Source organism: Poecile atricapillus, chromosome 3 (genome assembly GCF_030490865.1).
Source record: "Poecile atricapillus isolate bPoeAtr1 chromosome 3, bPoeAtr1.hap1, whole genome shotgun sequence".
NCBI lineage: Eukaryota > Metazoa > Chordata > Aves > Passeriformes > Paridae > Poecile > Poecile atricapillus.
In genome coordinates, this window is record NC_081251.1 from 116,339,713 (window position 1) to 116,356,988 (window position 17,276).

Genomic DNA, 17,276 nt, shown 5'->3' on the forward strand with positions numbered 1-17,276 from the left:
ATCCCTTGTGTGCCGTGTGGAGGGTTAGCTTAGTGTGCAGTCACAATCGCTGTCTGGCGGCTTCCACTGAGTTTAAGTGAACCTCTCCTGAAAGGGAACTTTGGCTCTGAAATGCACATTTCTAGTGCCTTCAAAATGTGGTTTTTTCCAGCATCCAGAAAGTATCTGGTCACCGTGTGCTGGACTCCGTAACAAAGATTCCTTAATCCGTCGTTGACACTCCGAGGGTGACACTGGCACTTTCTAATGATTCCCTGCTTCTCTTTTGGATTGTTGAATAGATTATTTCCAACCTGTATAAACGTTGCAGGACATCTGCTCTATTTCTCTTTAGCCCTACTCGTTAGCAGATATCTTCCATCTAAACTGAAACACTGAGGGAAGAAATTGAATTTGCTCACATAAATCACTTAGGAATAGAAGCAGGCGCGCAGCATTGTCTGGCGTTGCTGGCTCCGATCCTGGCGTGCTCGGAGCTTTGTGAGGAGATAAGAGGCCCGTGCTGGCCGGGCAGTGGTGGCCAGGAGCAGCAGGCAGAAGGCTTTGGAGATAAGCGCTGGCAGGAGGGGGAGGAAGCCGGGGGCATTTACATAATCGCGCCTCTGCGTCCTGGAGAGGCGTCAGGGAACACGGGATGGATCTATTGATCTCTGCTGAACTGGAATACTAAACAATGCTAGGAAAGCTTATAACTTAAAGCTTTGATTAATGTTTCCTACATTAAAAAGTAGAACAGCTGTGCATTAAATTCTTTTATACACTCTGCCAAAAGTCTGAGACAAAAAAATTGCCCATTTCAATAGCAGCGCGGCGCGTGCCCAGGGCTGGTCGTTAGCACTTGAATCGTTTATCTGTCCACATATCAGCAAATAGGAATGTGGATCTAGAGATCTGTTTTAAACGCTTTGCTCGGTGTTTCATCTTCACTTGTTCTTAGCGCACAGTGTTGTGTCAGAGCCCTCGGCAGCCCCACTTTCCGAAGGATAAGCTGTGTATGCCAAACACATTTAAAAAAAAAATAAAAAAAATAAAGTGTTTCCCAGCAGCTGAGGATTTCAAAACACTGTGAAATCAGGAGTACCTGGGTATGATTTCATTATTTTAATTGCTTGTAAGTGCAAAGCCTCCCCCAGTCCGGTCCCAATTTTCAGACTTCTGAGCCTCAGAATTAATTTCCCGCTCATGAACTGGAGGCTGGCCATGACTTCTGGTGTCAGAATCTCCGCTTCAGAGAGTCTCTTCACATTACCTGCTGATTCTCCTGCATATTCAGTGAGTGATGAGCAGGGCCAGTGTCAGCTGTGGCCATGGGGATGTGTTTTCCATCAGATGCCCCTCGGCAGTCGCAGGGATGCTGCACACAGCCCCGGCAGCTCCGCTGTTCCCCAGCCAGCCCTGCTCCAGACACAGATCCACCCACACTGCAGGAATCACCTGTCTGCCAGCCAGCAATACAGGGGGCATTTCTCTCTTCTGAAACAGAAAAAGGGAGTCAGGGAGCAGTAAATGAAGCACTTCTCCCTGAAGGAGTGGTCAGGCACAGGCTGCCCAGGGAGGCACTGGTTCCCCGTATCTGGAAGTGTTCAGGATGCGTTAGGATCTGATCTTGTGGTGATGATGGTTGGTGCTGGATTGGCCACTGGACTTGTTGATCTCTTCCAGCCTTGATTCTGTGGGATGTATGGAGCTGGCACAGGTGGCAATAGAAGCCAGCTGGTTCTGCTGAGCATAAACTGCTCAGGGAAATGTAAGATGAATTCTCATGTGATGTGATTGTTATAATGCCCCTCAGGTGTGATCCTGCGAATACCTGTGTGCAGCAGAGAGGGGCAGGGAGTGAGGGTGCTGCTCATCACAGTGCAGCACGTTCTCAGGAGTGATGTCTCCCACAGCGTGGGGAGAAATCAAGCACAGCTCTCGGTGATGCCTTACTGAGGTGTCACTGGCTATGAGATAATTATTGGAACTGGATGTTTTTGTGTTTTCTGATGCTGCCCCCGGGGGTGCATCCCCAGACTCACGTGGGGTGTGGTTTTCCTGGCCTGGCTTAGTCTCCCTGTCACCAGTCTTGCAGGTGCTGCATTTTCTGTAGGAAAATTGTCCAGTTGATCTCCTTTGCTGTTTTGAGGAACAGAGCCTTAAACTCCCTGTATGGATCACAGATAGCCCCGATATCTTCAGCATTGAAAATGCAGCCTCACAGGCAGAATGGCCATCCCCAAACTCATTTAGGGGATGTGCAGATTAGGAACAAAAGCTGGGAATACGGCCCTTTGTTGTTAAACTGGTGCATTACATGCTGTATTTTAATTAGGCAGGGTTTGAGAGGCAGCCCAGGAAATCCTCCATAATCCAACACTATTGAATTATTCTCATTCTTTCCCTCTGCAGATTTCTCTCCTTTTAGTGGATAGGCTTTAAGCTGCTGTTCTCGCTCCTTCAGCCAAAACCAGAAATAGTTATTCAACAAAATACTGGTGTGTTCTTTAAAATAATTGGTGAAGCTGAAGTGGGAAGAGCAGCGCCCCAACTTCAGCCACCTCTGTGGCTCATGAGGGTTCCCTGAGGCTTTGGGCTGTTTCTGTGGCAGGTCAGCAGCAGAAGCACGGTGTTAACCTTGGGAAGTGGAAGGGGCTGCTGGATATTGCAGAACAACTCTGCAGTCACAGCTTTCCCAAGGATTCTGTCTGAGGGGTTTGTGTTTGCCCTGGCAGGTTCCTGCTTTCCAGGGAACCCCCTGTGCAGCAGTGCCGCTGGCGCCTCAGGGGTTAATGGCAACGGGCACACTTGACTGCTGAGAGGACTGATCTAATCACTGCCATATCCAAGTGCATCTGTTCACCATGAGGTCATTCTTGTGCATGCTAATGACTTGGAAAATAAAGCACAATGCTCAGCGTTATCAGGGAAGATATAGTGTAAATCTTGGCTTTTTTAGTTGCTAATGGATGGTGTGGAGTGGGCAGAGAAAGCATCTCAGGTTCCTGTGTTCCAGCTTAACGTTTTTAAAGCATCCTTTTCAGTAGAGCAGCAGAAAAACTGCTGGAAAACTTGGACATGTGGTATCTGTTGATAAATGGATTCTTTAATGAATATTATGGCATTGCCCAGGAGCAACACTTGAGTCGAGGAACTATTGAGGTTTTCAGCATTCCCTGGTTTTAAAGCCTCGGGAGCTGTGCCTGCTCATTTACATAAAACCGAGATTTTGCAACCTTTTTGTTGCAAAGGTGACACATGCTTTTCTTTTGTGTCTGGACTTTTACATGCCCAAAGTTCTTGTAGAAAACATTTGAATGTACAGTGAACAAGATATGGTTTATTTTAAACCACTTTTTGTTCAGTGCTGGGCTTTATCTTTTCCACTTTAAAGCAAAAGGATTATCTGAATTGGGCATGCAGATTTAAAATATTTTTTTGACAGAAACAAAACCAAACCCAGACTAATTCTTGTTTTAAACAGGACTGATGCTTTTTGTAACAGTGTTTGAGCCAAGGATACCTTTTGTTTTGGTTTGATTTTTCTGGGGTTTTTATACTACTTTGGGGGTTTTGTCCTTTTGTCTTTTTCCTTGAAGCTCTGTAGGGTGTTCTTTCAGATCTGTGTCTGGATTCTCTCTCTATATATATTTTATTTTTGCCTGTTTTCCTGGGAATATTGAAATCACACACATCTGAAACTGAGTAACTGCCACTGTATGGGAGCACATGCGGCGTGTGCCAAGGGTTGGGTTTGATCGGTGTGTCAGTGTTGCCTGAAACTGAACAATTTGTTTCTAATCTATGGGATCTAGGAAATTGCTGAGTGTCCTGGTTACTCGTGGGACAGGGAATTGTTGCTCTGCTGGGCACGGTGCTCAGCAGGTGAGGTGGACACTGTGCAGCCCTCGCTGCAGCTTGTCCAGCAGTGAACAAAGAGGAAAAGCTGAGGGCAGTGGAGCAGAGGTGCCAGGACAGTTAGCACAGGAGGCAGGACTCAAGGGCTTCCTCTTCTCCCTCCTTCCCTGTTAGGACTATTCAGGATGAGGCACAAGGAGCTGTCTGGCTTCCCCTGTCCAACCCAGGTTGTTCCTCATCCTCAGCAGACTGGAGCCTGCCGCAGCTGGGCTGCCCTTGGGGAGTTCCTGCAGTGGCACCAGCGGAGGCAGGAGCTGCTCCTTGCCCGTGTGCTCTTGGTTTTCAGTGCTCTGCCCATAGTTTCCCTGCCCTTTTGGCAGGGCTGCTGCCCACGTGTCCCTGTGAGGGTCAGGAATGGTCTGGCATTAGCAGGGCAGGGTCAGAGGTACCTCCACGTGTTGGGGGCAGCAGCTCTGTCCCCGCTCCAGCTCCTGTGGCCGAACAGGCTGATGAAGGGATCTGCCCAGGAGCCCAGGCCTGGCTCCAGAGGGTCCAGATCCCTGAGGAAGTGGCCACCTCTGCACAGTGTGCTGGGGCTGTCCCTTGGGCCACCACTGGGGGTGGACAGTCCAAACTTGTCCTCTGAGGCTGGGCAGGTGCTGGGACTGCTTTCCCCTGGAGCCTGGTGTTCCCCTTGGGATCCCAGCAGTGGAGGGGGTGAGAGGCACATCAGGGCTCTCAGCCTGGCCCCTGCCTTTGCCATGGCTGGCTCAGAGGGCACTCCCCTCTGTGCTGTCCTGGAGAGGAGGTGGGGAGGGACAGCAATCCCAGCTCTTGGCATGGGTGAAGATGATAGGAGCTCGATGGGCTGTGTCCTCTGCCGGGTGACAGCTCCAGCTGCTCGAGCTGACGGAGAAAGCTCCAGGCACTGAGGCCCCTTTGCATTTTCCCTCTGCACTGAGGTGCCAGCAGAGAGCCAGGGCAGAGCAGAACCGGGCCAGAACCGTCCTGCAGCTGCGTGCAGAGGGCTTGGGCTGCCCTACCTGTGACACCCACATAACCCCCAGCACCTGCTGGGGTCCCTGGCTGAGGCTGAGCCTTGCAGAACTCATCAGCAGCTTCTCCAACTTGTGAGTAATTAAACTTCATTGTGTACTTTTCAGGCTTATTTCTGAGGCCCTCAAACTGTGAAGGCCCTCAGTGGTGCCAGGCACTCCCATCTGAGCTGTGGGTGCTGTTTGAGGGTCAGTTCTGCCCCGGTTAACAGGTACTGTCAGAGTCTCTTTACTGTGTCACAGCTTTCCAGGCACTGCAGGACGTGATTAACCCAGCTTTAGTTATCCATGGGTTCTTCCACGCAGGCTCAGGATGCTGCTTACAGTGCACTTGGAGTATGAATTTGGGAGCTGGAAACAGGAATGCTGTGCAGATTTACTACAGTGATTCTATCTGGAATTTTATTACCTTTGCATTTTCTAGGAAGGAAAACAAAGATTTCCACAGATGTGGATGAAAGGTTAATGGGGGGCTGGAATAGGTCACAGCCCATGTGAAAACTTACTGGTTCTTCTCAAGTACCTGTCTTCAGGATCCTCACAGGCCATGGTCTTACCCACCCTTGCTGTCAGGGGTGTTCAGCTGCTTCACGAGCAGTGGCTAAAAGGCCATTCCCAGAGCACGTGCCCTGGGGAAGAAACCAGGTTTGTTCTGTGGACTGGATTTAAGATGCAGTACACCATCTCTCTCTGGCTTCCTGCAAGGTAACCCTGCATTTAAAATGCTTTCATCTATATTTTGTTTTTAGTCCCTCCTGCAAGAAATGTGTTTTAAAAGCTTAGTGCTCTCTAAGCAGCCTCAGCTGTGAGAGGCCCTCCAGGGTGTGTGGGTGTGTGTCTCATCTGAGTGCAGGTGTGTGTCTGCTCATGGACAGGTTTTATGCACTCAAGGACTTCTTTCCTCCTCTGGGAAGTTTATGTGGCACCAGGATCACTACGCTGCTCACTTCCTGGAGTTTTAACCTGGCTATAGTGTCACAGAGGTTTTGGTCTCCATGAAGCCTCAAATTTTAGCTGGTTTGAAATGGTGTGGCCAGCAACAGTGCTGGACGTGGAGCTGAGGTGTGAAGCAGCTGCATGCCACCACTGCACAGCAGCAGGTTTGGCAGAAGATGAAGCACCATGAATAATCATTCCAGCTTTTGCCAGCGTTCCCTCCCTGGTTTGTTTCAGTCCTCAGACCCCAGGAGGAAGTGCACGGGTCCGTCCGTGTGTCCGCAGGTCCCTGAGGGAAGCTCCCCTCCCGCCTTTAGCAGGGTGTGCTGTGTTGGGCTGGTGCAAGCGCAGCAGTCACAGGGTACAGCTCCTGCACTGACTCGGTTTTGTTCCCCTCCTTTGCTCCTGCACTGACTGGGTTTTGTTCTCTCCCTTTAGATTAGAGTGTTAATGCTCTCGCTACAGTAACGGCACAGGTAAGAGTGACGCTTCCCACTGGCCGCTCTGCTGCTGTGGTTCATCACTAACAGCTCTCCTTCCCCTCCTGCTCCTCCTCCTCCTCCCTCGCTGCCTCTGCTCCATGTTCAGCTCTGCCTGCCGTGCTCCACGTTTGCCTCACGCCTGCTCTGCCTCCCATGCTCTGTGTGTGCCTCATGCCCCCATACTCGGTGTGCAGCTCTGCCGCCTCCGCTCTTCTGCCTCTCACACTCCTGCACTCCACACGTGGTTCTGCCTCTAGGGCACACTTCTGCCTCCTGGAAACACGGCACTAAAGGCTCCCGTGTGCAGGAAAGGCTCCAGTGTGCACTAAAGGCTCTGTGCACTAAAGGCTCCAGTGTGCACTAAAGGCTCCTGTGTGCACTAAAGGCTCCAGTGTGCACTAAAGGCTCCAAGTGTGCACTAAAGGCTCCAGTGTGCAGTGAAGGCTCCAGTGTGCAGTAACATCTCCAGTGTGCACTAAAGGCTCCAGTGTGCACTAAAGGCTCCTGTGTGCACTAAAGGCTCCAGTGTGCAGTAACATCTCCAGTGTGCACTAAAGGCTCCAGTGTGCACTAAAGGCTCCCGTGTGCACTAAAGGCTCCAGTGTGCAGTAACATCTCCAGTGTGCACTAAAGGCTCCAGTGTGCAGTAACATCTCCAGTGTGCACTAAAGGCTCCAGTGTGCAGTAACATCTCCAGTGTGCACTAAAGGCTCCAGTGTGCAGTAACATCTCCAGTGTGCACTAAAGGCTCCAGTGTGCAGTAACATCTCCAGTGTGCACTAAAGGCTCCAGTGTGCAGTAACATCTCCAGTGTGCACTAAAGGCTCCAGTGTGCACTAAAGGCTCCAGTGTGCACTAAAGGCTCCAGTGTGCACTAAAGGCTCCAGTGTGCACTAAAGGCTCCTGCGTGCACTAAAGGCTCCAGTGTGCAGTAACATCTCCTGTGTGCAGTAAAGGCTCCAGTGTGCACTAAAGGCTCCAGTGTGCAGTAACATCTCCTGTGTGCAGTAAAGGCTCCAGTGTGCACTAAAGGCTCCAGTGTGCACTAAAGGCTCCTGTGTGCACTAAAGGCTCCCGTGTGCACTAAAGGCTCCTGCAAGCCGCGTGGGCTAATGCCCTCTGGCTGTGGCGTGGAGTCCTGTGATGTGTACACTAATGACATGATAATGGTTTCCATGATCCACATAAAACAATGCCACTCACATGTGCCCAGCAATGATTCCCGCAATCCGCGCGCGGTGAACGATTCCCGCGATCCGCACGTGGTGAATGATTCCCGCGATCCGCACGTGGTGAACGATTCCCGCGATCCGCGCGCGGTGAACGATTCCCGCCATCCGCGCGCGGTGAACGATTCCCGCCATCCGCGCGCGGTGAACGATTCCCACGATCTGCGCGCTGTGAACGATTCCCGCGATCCGCGCGCGGTGAACGATTCCCGCCATCCGCGCGCGGTGAACGATTCCCGCCATCCGCGCGCGGTGAACAATTCCCGCCATCCGCGCGCGGTGAACGATTCCCGCCATCCGCGCGTGGTGAACGATTCCCGCCATCCGCGCGCGGTGAACGATTCCCATGATCCGCGCGCGGTGAACGATTCCCGCCATCCGCGCGTGGTGAACGATTCCCGCCATCCGCGCGTGGTAATGGTAACGGATTCCCGCGATCCGCGCGCGGTGCACGATTCCCGCGATCCGCGCGCGGTGAACGATTCCTGCGATCCGCGTATTTTTTATTTTTATTTTTTTTTTAATTTTACTTCTTTATTTTCCTTTTCCCCTCTCTCTCTGAGTTGCCTCAGCTTGTCCATTTGGAGAAACCTGCATTATTTTGACCATCTGCCATCCTGCCTCACTGCAGGCATGCCAAGCACAACACCTCCCTCACAGCCCTTCCCTCCCCCGTGCCTTTCAACACAGTTAATAGCACTACAGGTTTTGTTTTAATCCAAAATTGACAGTTCTGCATTTTTCACAGAAAATGCCTTTACAGGCTAAGTCACACTTTCCACCTTTTCAAAATGTGCAATTTCCCCTCAGTCAGTTTCCTCAAAGGCCCAATCTGCTCAGGGCTGTGGCTGGGATGCAAACGCACGGCTGCAGCAGGCCGGGGGGGTTCACACTCGGGGCTGCTCTGCTGCTGTTCCGCTCCTGCTTTCAGTCACTCAGACACTCTGAGCTGCTCAAGCACAGGTTACACCTCACCTTGGGAGTGCAGTCCAGAGCCAGGGTGGCTCTTTGTCCTCAGACAGCAGCTGAGGGCTCATCCTGCTGCCACACTGACCCAAGGCCATGTCCCCACCTGTCCTGCAAGGACAGTCCCCTGCTCACCTGTGCCTCAAGGGACAGCTCAGCCACGGGCAGCTTCAGCCAAGGCCCTGGCCGCCCTCTGGGGCATTCTGCACACATTTGAGATTCACCTGGGCTAGGAAGGTGAAGGGAGGATTGAAGAGCTGTGGCCTGGCCAGGCACAGCTAGGAATGGAGTCAGTTGTTGCACTGGAAGTAGGTCTTGCTACTACACCCCCATCCCTCAGGAGGTTCAGAGCAGGTGCCACTGGTGTGCCAGCCTTCTGAGAGGGGTCGGAACTTGCTCTCCCTGCCTGGCTGTGAGGCTGTTCCTCCCTCCCACCTGTAATAAAAACTTATGTTTACACTTGAGGAGAGAATTGCAACACAGTTTAAAAATACTGTTTCCTGAGGGAGCTGATGAAACGCTGTTCCCCTGGGAAATGCTTTGGGAAGAGCAGGGAGGGCGAGTCCCTCACAGCAGCTGCAGCTGGTTTTGGTCATTAGTGTCTCATTTAATGACCATGTGCTCACCTGTTCCCCCTCAGCCAGCCTGGGCAGACCTGGCCTCTGGGGAATGACCAGCAGGTGACTCCACTCAACAACAAAGTGTAACCCCCCTTACCCACAGCCCCCCAAGACCCTTCCCCAGTGGTGACCATAAGCCAACAGTAACAAGGGTACCTGTAATATAGTGTAAGAAATCATGATTCTTTAGGATTCTTCCAGAGGTTAAGGCACCTTCCAGGGAGAGTTCTGTGCCAGCCCTCACACTGGGGATGCTCATTTCCAGCTCTCTGTAACAGGCCAAATATACAAGAGCAGTTTAATGGCACACAGCAAAAACCAGTTGTGTATCACCCACAGAGAACTATTTTATGTTGGAGCTTCAAGTGAGCACGATGGGAGCTTCCTGCCTCCCTCCCATGGGACTGTTGGGGCCCTGAGAGCCGTGGGGAGCTGCAGGGGCTGTGCAGACCAAAAGGGGGTGATGGTGGGGGGCTCAGTGCTCACCTGGACACTGACAGCCTCACTGCTCCTCACTTCTGGGAGCTGGCAAAGAGAAATCCCTGATTTCTCTGGGAAGCACAGTATGGCAGTTCTTCAGCAGCTGCAGCAAACTCCTCCTCTGGTGGTCAAGCTCACCTGAGTGATGCCCAGGAGAGGCTGGGAAGAGGCAAAGGGGAAGGGCTGTGCTGTGCCACGTGGTTATTCTGAGGACACAGGCTGTTTCGTGCTGACTGGGGTTTCCCTGCTCACTCTGTCTTCCAGGCTGCCTCACCACAAGTGCAAGCACTGACCTCACTGACACCGCTGGAATCGAGCTGGCAGAGCCACCCTCAGCCCCACTGCCACGTGCCTCCAGGAGCAGGGTCTCTGGGGAGCTCCACCAGTGCCCTCAGCCCCACTGCCACGTGCCTCCAGGAGCAGGGTCTCAGCAAGGCGTCCACCTGAGGCCCTGGAGCTCAGAGCTGTGGCCAGGGCAGCCCACGGCACCTGAGCACAGATCACAACAGGCAGCTCTGGGTGAACACGTCTTGAAGAGCCTGGGTGAGGAGTTTGCTCTGTGAAATGGCCTTTCTCCAGTCTGGACAGACATAGCTGGGGACTGGATGTCACCTGTGTCACTGTCACCACTGCGCTGGCACCATGTGAGCCAAGCCCCTGGGCGCAGGTGCCGCAGCCAGAGGTCATGAACCAGCTCTGAGACCAGTTATTTAATGTATTTAGTGTACTAGAGCACTGCTTTAGTCATTCCAGGCAGCACTTACCTGTGCATTAGGGAATTTCTGCTAAAGAGAGGTTTTCCTGTGACTAGCCCGGTAGCAAACGTTCCCTGCTGGAGCACAGGTGGATGAGGGATGTCCCAGTGCGGGAATTCCGTGGCTTTTCTGCGGTGTGTGTGATGGCTGTGCACTGGAACTGCTCCCTAGAGAAACAAAAATAAGCAAATCACTTTTAGAAGAGCAAATGCCACACACCTGCCATGACCCCTTTCCGGCACAGCGTGAAGAACTGAGTAACCCCCTCACCTTGTCCCAGCAGGGACCTGTCTCTAGCCAGAGGACAACTCAGCTAAAGGTTTCTGAGGACTTAATTCCTCCTGGCACCTGCTGTCGTGAGCAGAGCTCGTGTTGGCAGTAGCTGAGGTGTTTTGGTCTACAGGTGTCATAGGTTGATGGGGTTAAATATCAGGTATTTTAAAGCAACAGAACTCTGAGCTCAGCAGCCCCAGAGCCCTGTCCTGCTGCTGCTTGGTTGCTCCTGGGCACACACAGGCACACCTCCCAACAGAATGGGAGTTGTTTTGAGCAAAGGGACTGCGTTTTTTGGGAAAGGCCCCGTTGGGCCCCCGTGTTTGTTTCTGCACTTGCACTTGGTATTGCAGCTGTCTGTCCATCTGAGTGCCAGCACCTGCCCAGGGGCCACCCAGTGCCTGTGGGGCACATTCCAGCCATGGCCAGTGATGCTGAGGTGGCCCTTGGGCTCTGCCTGTGCTCTGTGCCTGAGGGGCAGCAGCTCAGCCTCAGTGCCTGGCAGGAACTCACCTGGTGCAGCTGCAGGAAGGAACCTCTATCACTGAGAGCTTGGGCAAACCGGTTTGATTTTCTGCTTCACAGCTGGGTTTTGCTTTCTATTGATTTTCTGTCAGTGAAGGAACCTGGGAAATAAAACATGTATTTTAATTTATTTTACATTCAGGGCTGGACAGGCAAGGGTGTCTGGCACATAGTTATCCAATAGCTGGTCTGAAAGAATTTCAAAGGCATCCTTCTGAGTAAGGAGCCTTTTCTCCTTAGAGCAATATGTACCTCTAATTCAGGGAAGAATTAAGACATCAATGAAAATCGTGTTTTCCTGATGTCAAAAAACTATTAATTTGTATAAACTCCGCTGTGGTTTTGCACCCTGAACTGGATGACAAAGCCACTCTGTTACCCCTCACAAAATTAATAAATCTTTGCTCACAATAAAGTTTCTCCCCAGAGCAATAAAAGGTGGTACCTGTGGTGTGTGTGGCGGTGGGAGGGAGGTGCCTGGGCTGGAACTCCGATGCTGCTGCGGGTGCCGTGGGTGTGCAGGGCTGGCTCCCAGGGGACAGGGACAGTCCCTGCTGGATGTGGCTTCAGTCCCTCTGGGCTGCGGAGCAGGCAGCGGCGTTCCCAGCCCGGAGAGCTCTCGAGGACTCCACACCGCGCCGTGACTGACACGGAGCCACCTTTGTCACGCACTGCGGCCCCACATGGCGGCAGTGCCCTTGGCCACCCTGCAGGGTGGCACCTCCTGCCAGCCCGGCCCTGCCCGTGGCACCAAGCACAGTGACAGCCCTTTGGGGCCCCCAGAAACCACTGGGCAATTCCCTGCAATGCCTCGTGGTCCAAGCAGCAGTGTTAAAAATAAGAGGTTTGTAATGGTGATTTTCTCCTCTACAGAGGAGCATTCCTAGAGCAAATGCAGGGGGCTGCACTCAGCTGTAATGATGTCTGAAAAGACAAAGGAAATCTCCCTTCCTTTGCTGAAGAGCCACACCAAAGTCCTCTCCTAAATTGCTTTCAGGTGCTCTAACTAGAAATGGAGAGTTAATCCAGCTAGCTCCAGATAAGATACTTACTTTGCAGAAGTGAATGTGCACACACTAAGGAGCTGTTGGGAACCCGGATTCCACCTGCCTTTCCCAGCACCAGCACCCTGGAGCGGGTGGGGAGCAGGCTGTGCTCACCGCTCAGGGGCTGTGCTGGCAGCGCTCTGAGCCGGCAGTGCCCGCCCCAGGGCTGGCACAGCTGCTGTCCCCGCTGCCCTGGCAGCAGCAGGTGCATGTGGGACAGGCTCCAGACAGAGGGCAGGCAGCTCCCACACAGCTGAGAGCCTGGCACCGGCACCATGGGACTGGGGGCACCCATGGGACCAGGGACACCACAGGACCAGGGACACCATGGGGCTGGGGGCACCCACGGGACCAGGGACACCACGGGACCAGGGGCACCCAGGGGACCAGGGACACCACGGGACCAGGGACACCCAGGGGACACCCACGGGGCCAGGGGCACATGGCCCCACCAGGCAGGACACAGCCCCAGCCACGGGGCTGCAGCAGAGCTGGCAGAGCCAGCCCAGCACGGGGCAGGAACGTGAACCCAAGGCACCCCCAGCCCAGCACCTGTGGCTGCAGGCATAGAAATGGCATGAAAAATAATGTACTAAATGAAATAAAATATAGACTAGTTTATACTTACCATGGAGTGCCAGAATGGATTGTGTTGGAAAGGAACTTAAAGCTCATCTCATCCCACCTTTGCCACGGGCAGGGACACCTTCCACCATCCCAGGTTGCTCCAAACCCTGCCCAACCTGCCTTGGAACACTTCCAGGAACGGGGCAGCCACAGCTTCTCTGGAAACCTGTGCCCTGCCACCCTCACAGCCAAGAATTTCCTCCAAATATCACCTCTAATTAATTGTACCTTCATCCAGCTTTAAAAGGCTGCCTAACATTTTTTACAAACATTTGTATAGGTATTATCTTATTCCTATGCCTATTAATATGATCTCTTTAACTATAGAAAACACATTAGGGATTATATATTATATATATATATATATATAATATACATATATATATCTTATGTTCTATATATTACATGCTACAGTATTTCAAATTGCATATCTAATATTTGATGTTATGCATGTCTGTATGTTTCTATTAGCTAGAGCATATGTTATATGCATTAAATACAGATACAATGAGTATATATTATTACATTAAGGAAAATATATGCAATCTGTGATCTGTAATTTAGGTATAATACAAGCTATATAATGTGATATGCATTATATAGTTTACAATGTATTATATAATATATGCACTATATATTTTATCTTATTAATACCTTGTTTTGAATATTAAATAATGACTATAAAGGTAATAATTCTATTCAAAAATTGGTTATAGGTTAATACAACATAGTACCTTTATATTATACAGGTGTATCTACATGAGCACATATCATCCTTGGTATATATTCTAGCTATATGTACATATGACATAAACTATAACATTACTTTGCTAACTGTAATACTGTGTGCATATATGTGCAGTACACTTTTATTTAAAAATGTATATAAGAAAAGTATATAAAATCATATCAGTGATGTATGAATTCTGTATAACATGATATAATGAACATGCAATATTTGGCACATATATGATGTGCATCATGAAATATTCAGTGCAGTATATAGATACAAAACCTGTATTTCAGACCATGTATGTACAGTGGATATGCACACATATGAGCACCTACACTGTCCTCCACAGCACACAAATCCTGGCTGCAGAGCTGACAAAACCTCCTGTTTTCATTCAAGAGTGTTTCATTACATCAACATTGGTGATGTATCAGTAATTATGTATAATGCATATATGATATTATGTGCTGTAGATAATATATTTAATATGCATTGTCTAAGTGGCAATATTTAACAGACATATATTAGTATCTATTGTATAATATAATATGCTTTGATATAATACAAGTAATATACACGATCTACATATTCTGAATTCTACTTATGTAGATCATCTATATAGAATATACTGCTATAAAAGGAATATATTTTTAACATTTCTTTTATCACAGAATCCTAGAATAGTTTGGGTTGGAAGGGAGCAATAAAGTTCATCTCATTGCAGCCCCTTGCTGTGGGCACCTTCCACTATCCCAAGTTGCTCTGAACCCCATCCAACCTGGCCTTGGACACTTCCAGGGACCCACGGGCAAATGCAAAATAGAATTTATTGTATGTAATAAATTCTGATTTTCTTCTGTGTGTGTAACTAAACCAAAACCTCCCAGCTCAGATGCCCCCAGCTGTACATCATTTTCCTCACATTTGTCACTGAACTGGTATTGCACTACAGGCAATTTCCCTCTAAAACACTGTAAAATGAGCCAATAAACACAGCACGGTCCCACACCCTGAGAAAGCAGAACTGTTTTAACCTGCAGCTGAGCCATGCTCCCTCTGTGCCCCGGCCCAGTGCCCGCAGCAGCAGAGCCTTTGCTCTGGTTAAATCCTCCCCATCACTCACCTTCCCCACTCCCTGAGGAAGGCTGGAAAGCCTCAGCAGGCAGAGTGCACAGCACAGGAGCTGGGCTCTGCATGCCCTCGCCTCCAGAGCTGCCAGGGGACTCGATTAGACCTTTCAAAGAGCGCTTTATTTCTGAGAGGAACAGGTGGTTTAAGCAGCCCTGGCTGCTGCAAATCCCAATTACCGTGTCGGGAGGATGCGCTCCTGGGAGGGTCCCTGTGCCGCTGCGGGGCTCCGGCTGCTGCCGCTGTGCCCGGCTCTGCCCGGCCTCGGCCCCTGGCTGCCTGCTGAGGAGAAAACAGCACGGTCAGAGCAGCTCTGCGGGCAGCCCAGCACCTGCACCCCATGGCACAGCTAGGAACCAAGCCTGCTGGTGGCTGCTGTGGAGCCAGTACCACAGGACAGCCCACGCCTGGCATGTCCCATCTCAATGATCGGTGCATCCAATGTTGCCAGAGGCAGACCTTTGTTATGTGGGACCGTAAATGACATTTTATTAAAACCATTTATAGCCCCAATGAGGCTTCTTACCTGCATGGAAGGATCTGAGGTGTTTAATGCCACATGCAGGATGTACCTGCACACCTGGATCCTTCACCGAGGGGAGCTGCCTGGGTGCTTCAGGGAACTGCTGTCCCACCCAGCCCAAAACACCCCGCAACCCAGCACCCCTGAGCCGGGAGCGATGGGGGTGTGTTAGCAGCAGCAAACCACAGCGCCCTGTGGCACCCTGCAGGCACTGCACGCCCCAGAGAAACATCCGTGACTCCACCAGCCATTCCCCAGCTCATCAACAGCAATGCCGCTTTTTAAACAGGCTTGTCTTGTGGGAGGAAGAGTCTGAAATCCAAGGCAAAAGCCCATCTTTGTCCTGTTTCCAGGCTTGCCCCAATCCCATGGATACCTCGCAGCTGCCCACCCTAAAAACAGACCGGGAGGTGCTGGGCAGGTCCCCACAGCCTTCCCCTGTGGACGGGAGCAGCTCTGAGCTCTGGGGCAGGGATGGTGTCCATGCTGCATTTCTCAGGAGCCGGCAGCTTCCTCTATCTCATCTCCCAGTTTCTTTCCCTGTGCTCACAACACTCGGTCCCAGAACACACCTTTGGCTCTCGGTGTGCTCAGAGAGGAGGAAGGCCCCGAACGCACAGAGCGTGAGCAGCCTGTGTGCCAGCTACCTCCACTGCATCACGCTCGGGGCAGGATCGGTGTTTTCCATGGTGCCCAAAGCCGTTCCTGCTGGATGCACCGAGAGCCATCAGCGATTGATCTGTTGGCTGACAGCAGGAGGCTTTGTTTGCGCAGCGCTGGCCGCAGTGCTGCCAGGACCTGGCACCCACCAGGCAACACCTGCATTCCCAGGGGCTGCTGCTGAGAGCGCCCCGGCTCCAGCCGCGCTGCTCGGCCCCCGGGACAGCCACCGAGCCACACCTGGGCTTGGGCTTCACCGGCACAGAGCAGGAGACAGAGCCCAGCACAGGCCCAGTGCCGGGGCTTACAGTGGGATGGCGCAAGGCAGGAACCGGTACGCGGCAGGGACAGATCCACCCCCAAAATGCTGTCCAAAGGATGCTGGTGTGAGTGGGAGGCTTTGTGATCTCTCCCGGCATCTGCAATGCCCTTCACTGCCAGGTGGCAAAACGGGGATGCTGATGGCTCCCTGCAGAACCCCTCGGGCAGTCTCACCCTCACAAGGAACCTCTCCAGAACCCCTCGGGCAGTCAGGGCTGGCCCTCACAAGGAACCTCTCCAGAACCCCTCGGGCAGTCAGGGCTGGCCCTCACAAGGACCCTGCGGTGCAGACGATGGAGAAAGGCTGCAGACACAAAGGCACAGCAGCCCTGGCCAAGCTGCTGCAGCCCCGGGATGCCAAAAGCAAATTACGCCCCTTTTACAGGATGTTTGTGAACAGAGCCGTTTCCAGTGTACTCCACCCTTACTCCTCCCCAACACAGGAGTCTCCACTGATCGCCCTTTCTGCTCGGCGGGACATGCAAGAGTCGGTGCCTGGTTACCAAGAGAGTCCAAAAATCCTGGGGAATTCAGGCCCCCACAAATTCCAACTGGTTCTTAGCAGGACAGGCGTGGATTTATTTGACTGTTAGGAAATGGACAGCGGTATGAAGCTGTCATTTTGTGTCCTGTTGGCGCCACAGGCTTTGAGCACGGATTTCAGCAGGGACACTGCTGTGACAGTGGATGGAGCCATTAGGCTTCTCCAGAGGATGCGGCGGGCACAGCTCTGGAAATGGTGTCCAGTGGCCCCGGAGGACGGCCACATGAGCTGGCAAAGTCCCCTCAGGGAGCGGAAAGCCTGTTCCAAGGACAGCTGCGACACCGTCTGCGACAACCCAGGATCTGGGGCTTTCCAAGGCCAGGGAAGCCAGGAAAGGCAAAACTGAACCTCTTGCCGGGCAGGCTTTGCTGCCTGTGTCTCTCAGACTGTGCTCTTTTCCAGTATATCGATTTACAGCTACAACCACAGCTCTGCCTACGCCTCAAGTCAGCCCTGGCACTACCAGTTTTGTTTCCTAGGAGTCAAGACACCAGGAGCAGACCCATGCACTGGTACTGTTCATCCTGACAGAAGAA

At 51.8% G+C, this 17,276-nt stretch overlaps 3 protein-coding genes across 7 annotated transcripts in view; 1 reads left to right on the top strand and 2 right to left on the bottom strand.

Annotated features, from left to right (window-relative positions):
* The window catches only part of RALGAPA2 (Ral GTPase activating protein catalytic subunit alpha 2), a 103,267-nt gene extending 90,787 nt beyond the window's left edge, over positions 1 to 12,480 (top strand). For 2 of the 4 annotated variants that reach the window (XM_058834901.1, XM_058834904.1), the window contains 2 exons: positions 6,267 to 6,304; positions 9,870 to 12,479. In XM_058834901.1, coding sequence (XP_058690884.1) covers positions 6,267 to 6,271 — 5 coding nt within the window. In that variant the 3' untranslated portion in view covers positions 6,272 to 6,304; positions 9,870 to 12,479. Of the gene's footprint in view, positions 1 to 6,266; positions 6,305 to 9,869 lie in introns of all 4 variants that reach the window. The other 2 variants (XR_009277183.1, XM_058834902.1) reach the window with 2 other exon arrangements.
* Positions 7,281 to 9,863, bottom strand: LOC131577265 (histidine-rich protein PFHRP-II-like). 2 transcript variants are annotated; one of them, XM_058834918.1, is made up of 2 exons: positions 9,612 to 9,863; positions 7,281 to 9,394 (listed from the first exon to the last, which is right to left on the bottom strand). In XM_058834918.1, exon 2 carries the CDS (start codon positions 7,942 to 7,944, stop codon positions 7,510 to 7,512), a length of 435 nt encoding a protein of 144 aa, XP_058690901.1. In that variant the 5' UTR covers positions 7,945 to 9,394; positions 9,612 to 9,863; the 3' UTR covers positions 7,281 to 7,509. The 2 variants fall into 2 exon arrangements, with proteins under 2 accessions (XP_058690901.1, XP_058690900.1); XM_058834917.1 differs by having other exon boundaries at positions 7,281 to 8,940; positions 9,282 to 9,863.
* A 1,768-nt stretch (positions 12,481 to 14,248) lies between the features above and the next one.
* The window catches only part of CFAP61 (cilia and flagella associated protein 61), a 91,982-nt gene continuing 88,954 nt past the window's right edge, over positions 14,249 to 17,276 (bottom strand). The window contains exon 27 of the mRNA XM_058834905.1: positions 14,249 to 14,974. Coding sequence (XP_058690888.1) covers positions 14,868 to 14,974 — 107 coding nt within the window. The 3' untranslated portion in view covers positions 14,249 to 14,867. The remainder of the gene's footprint in view (positions 14,975 to 17,276) is intronic.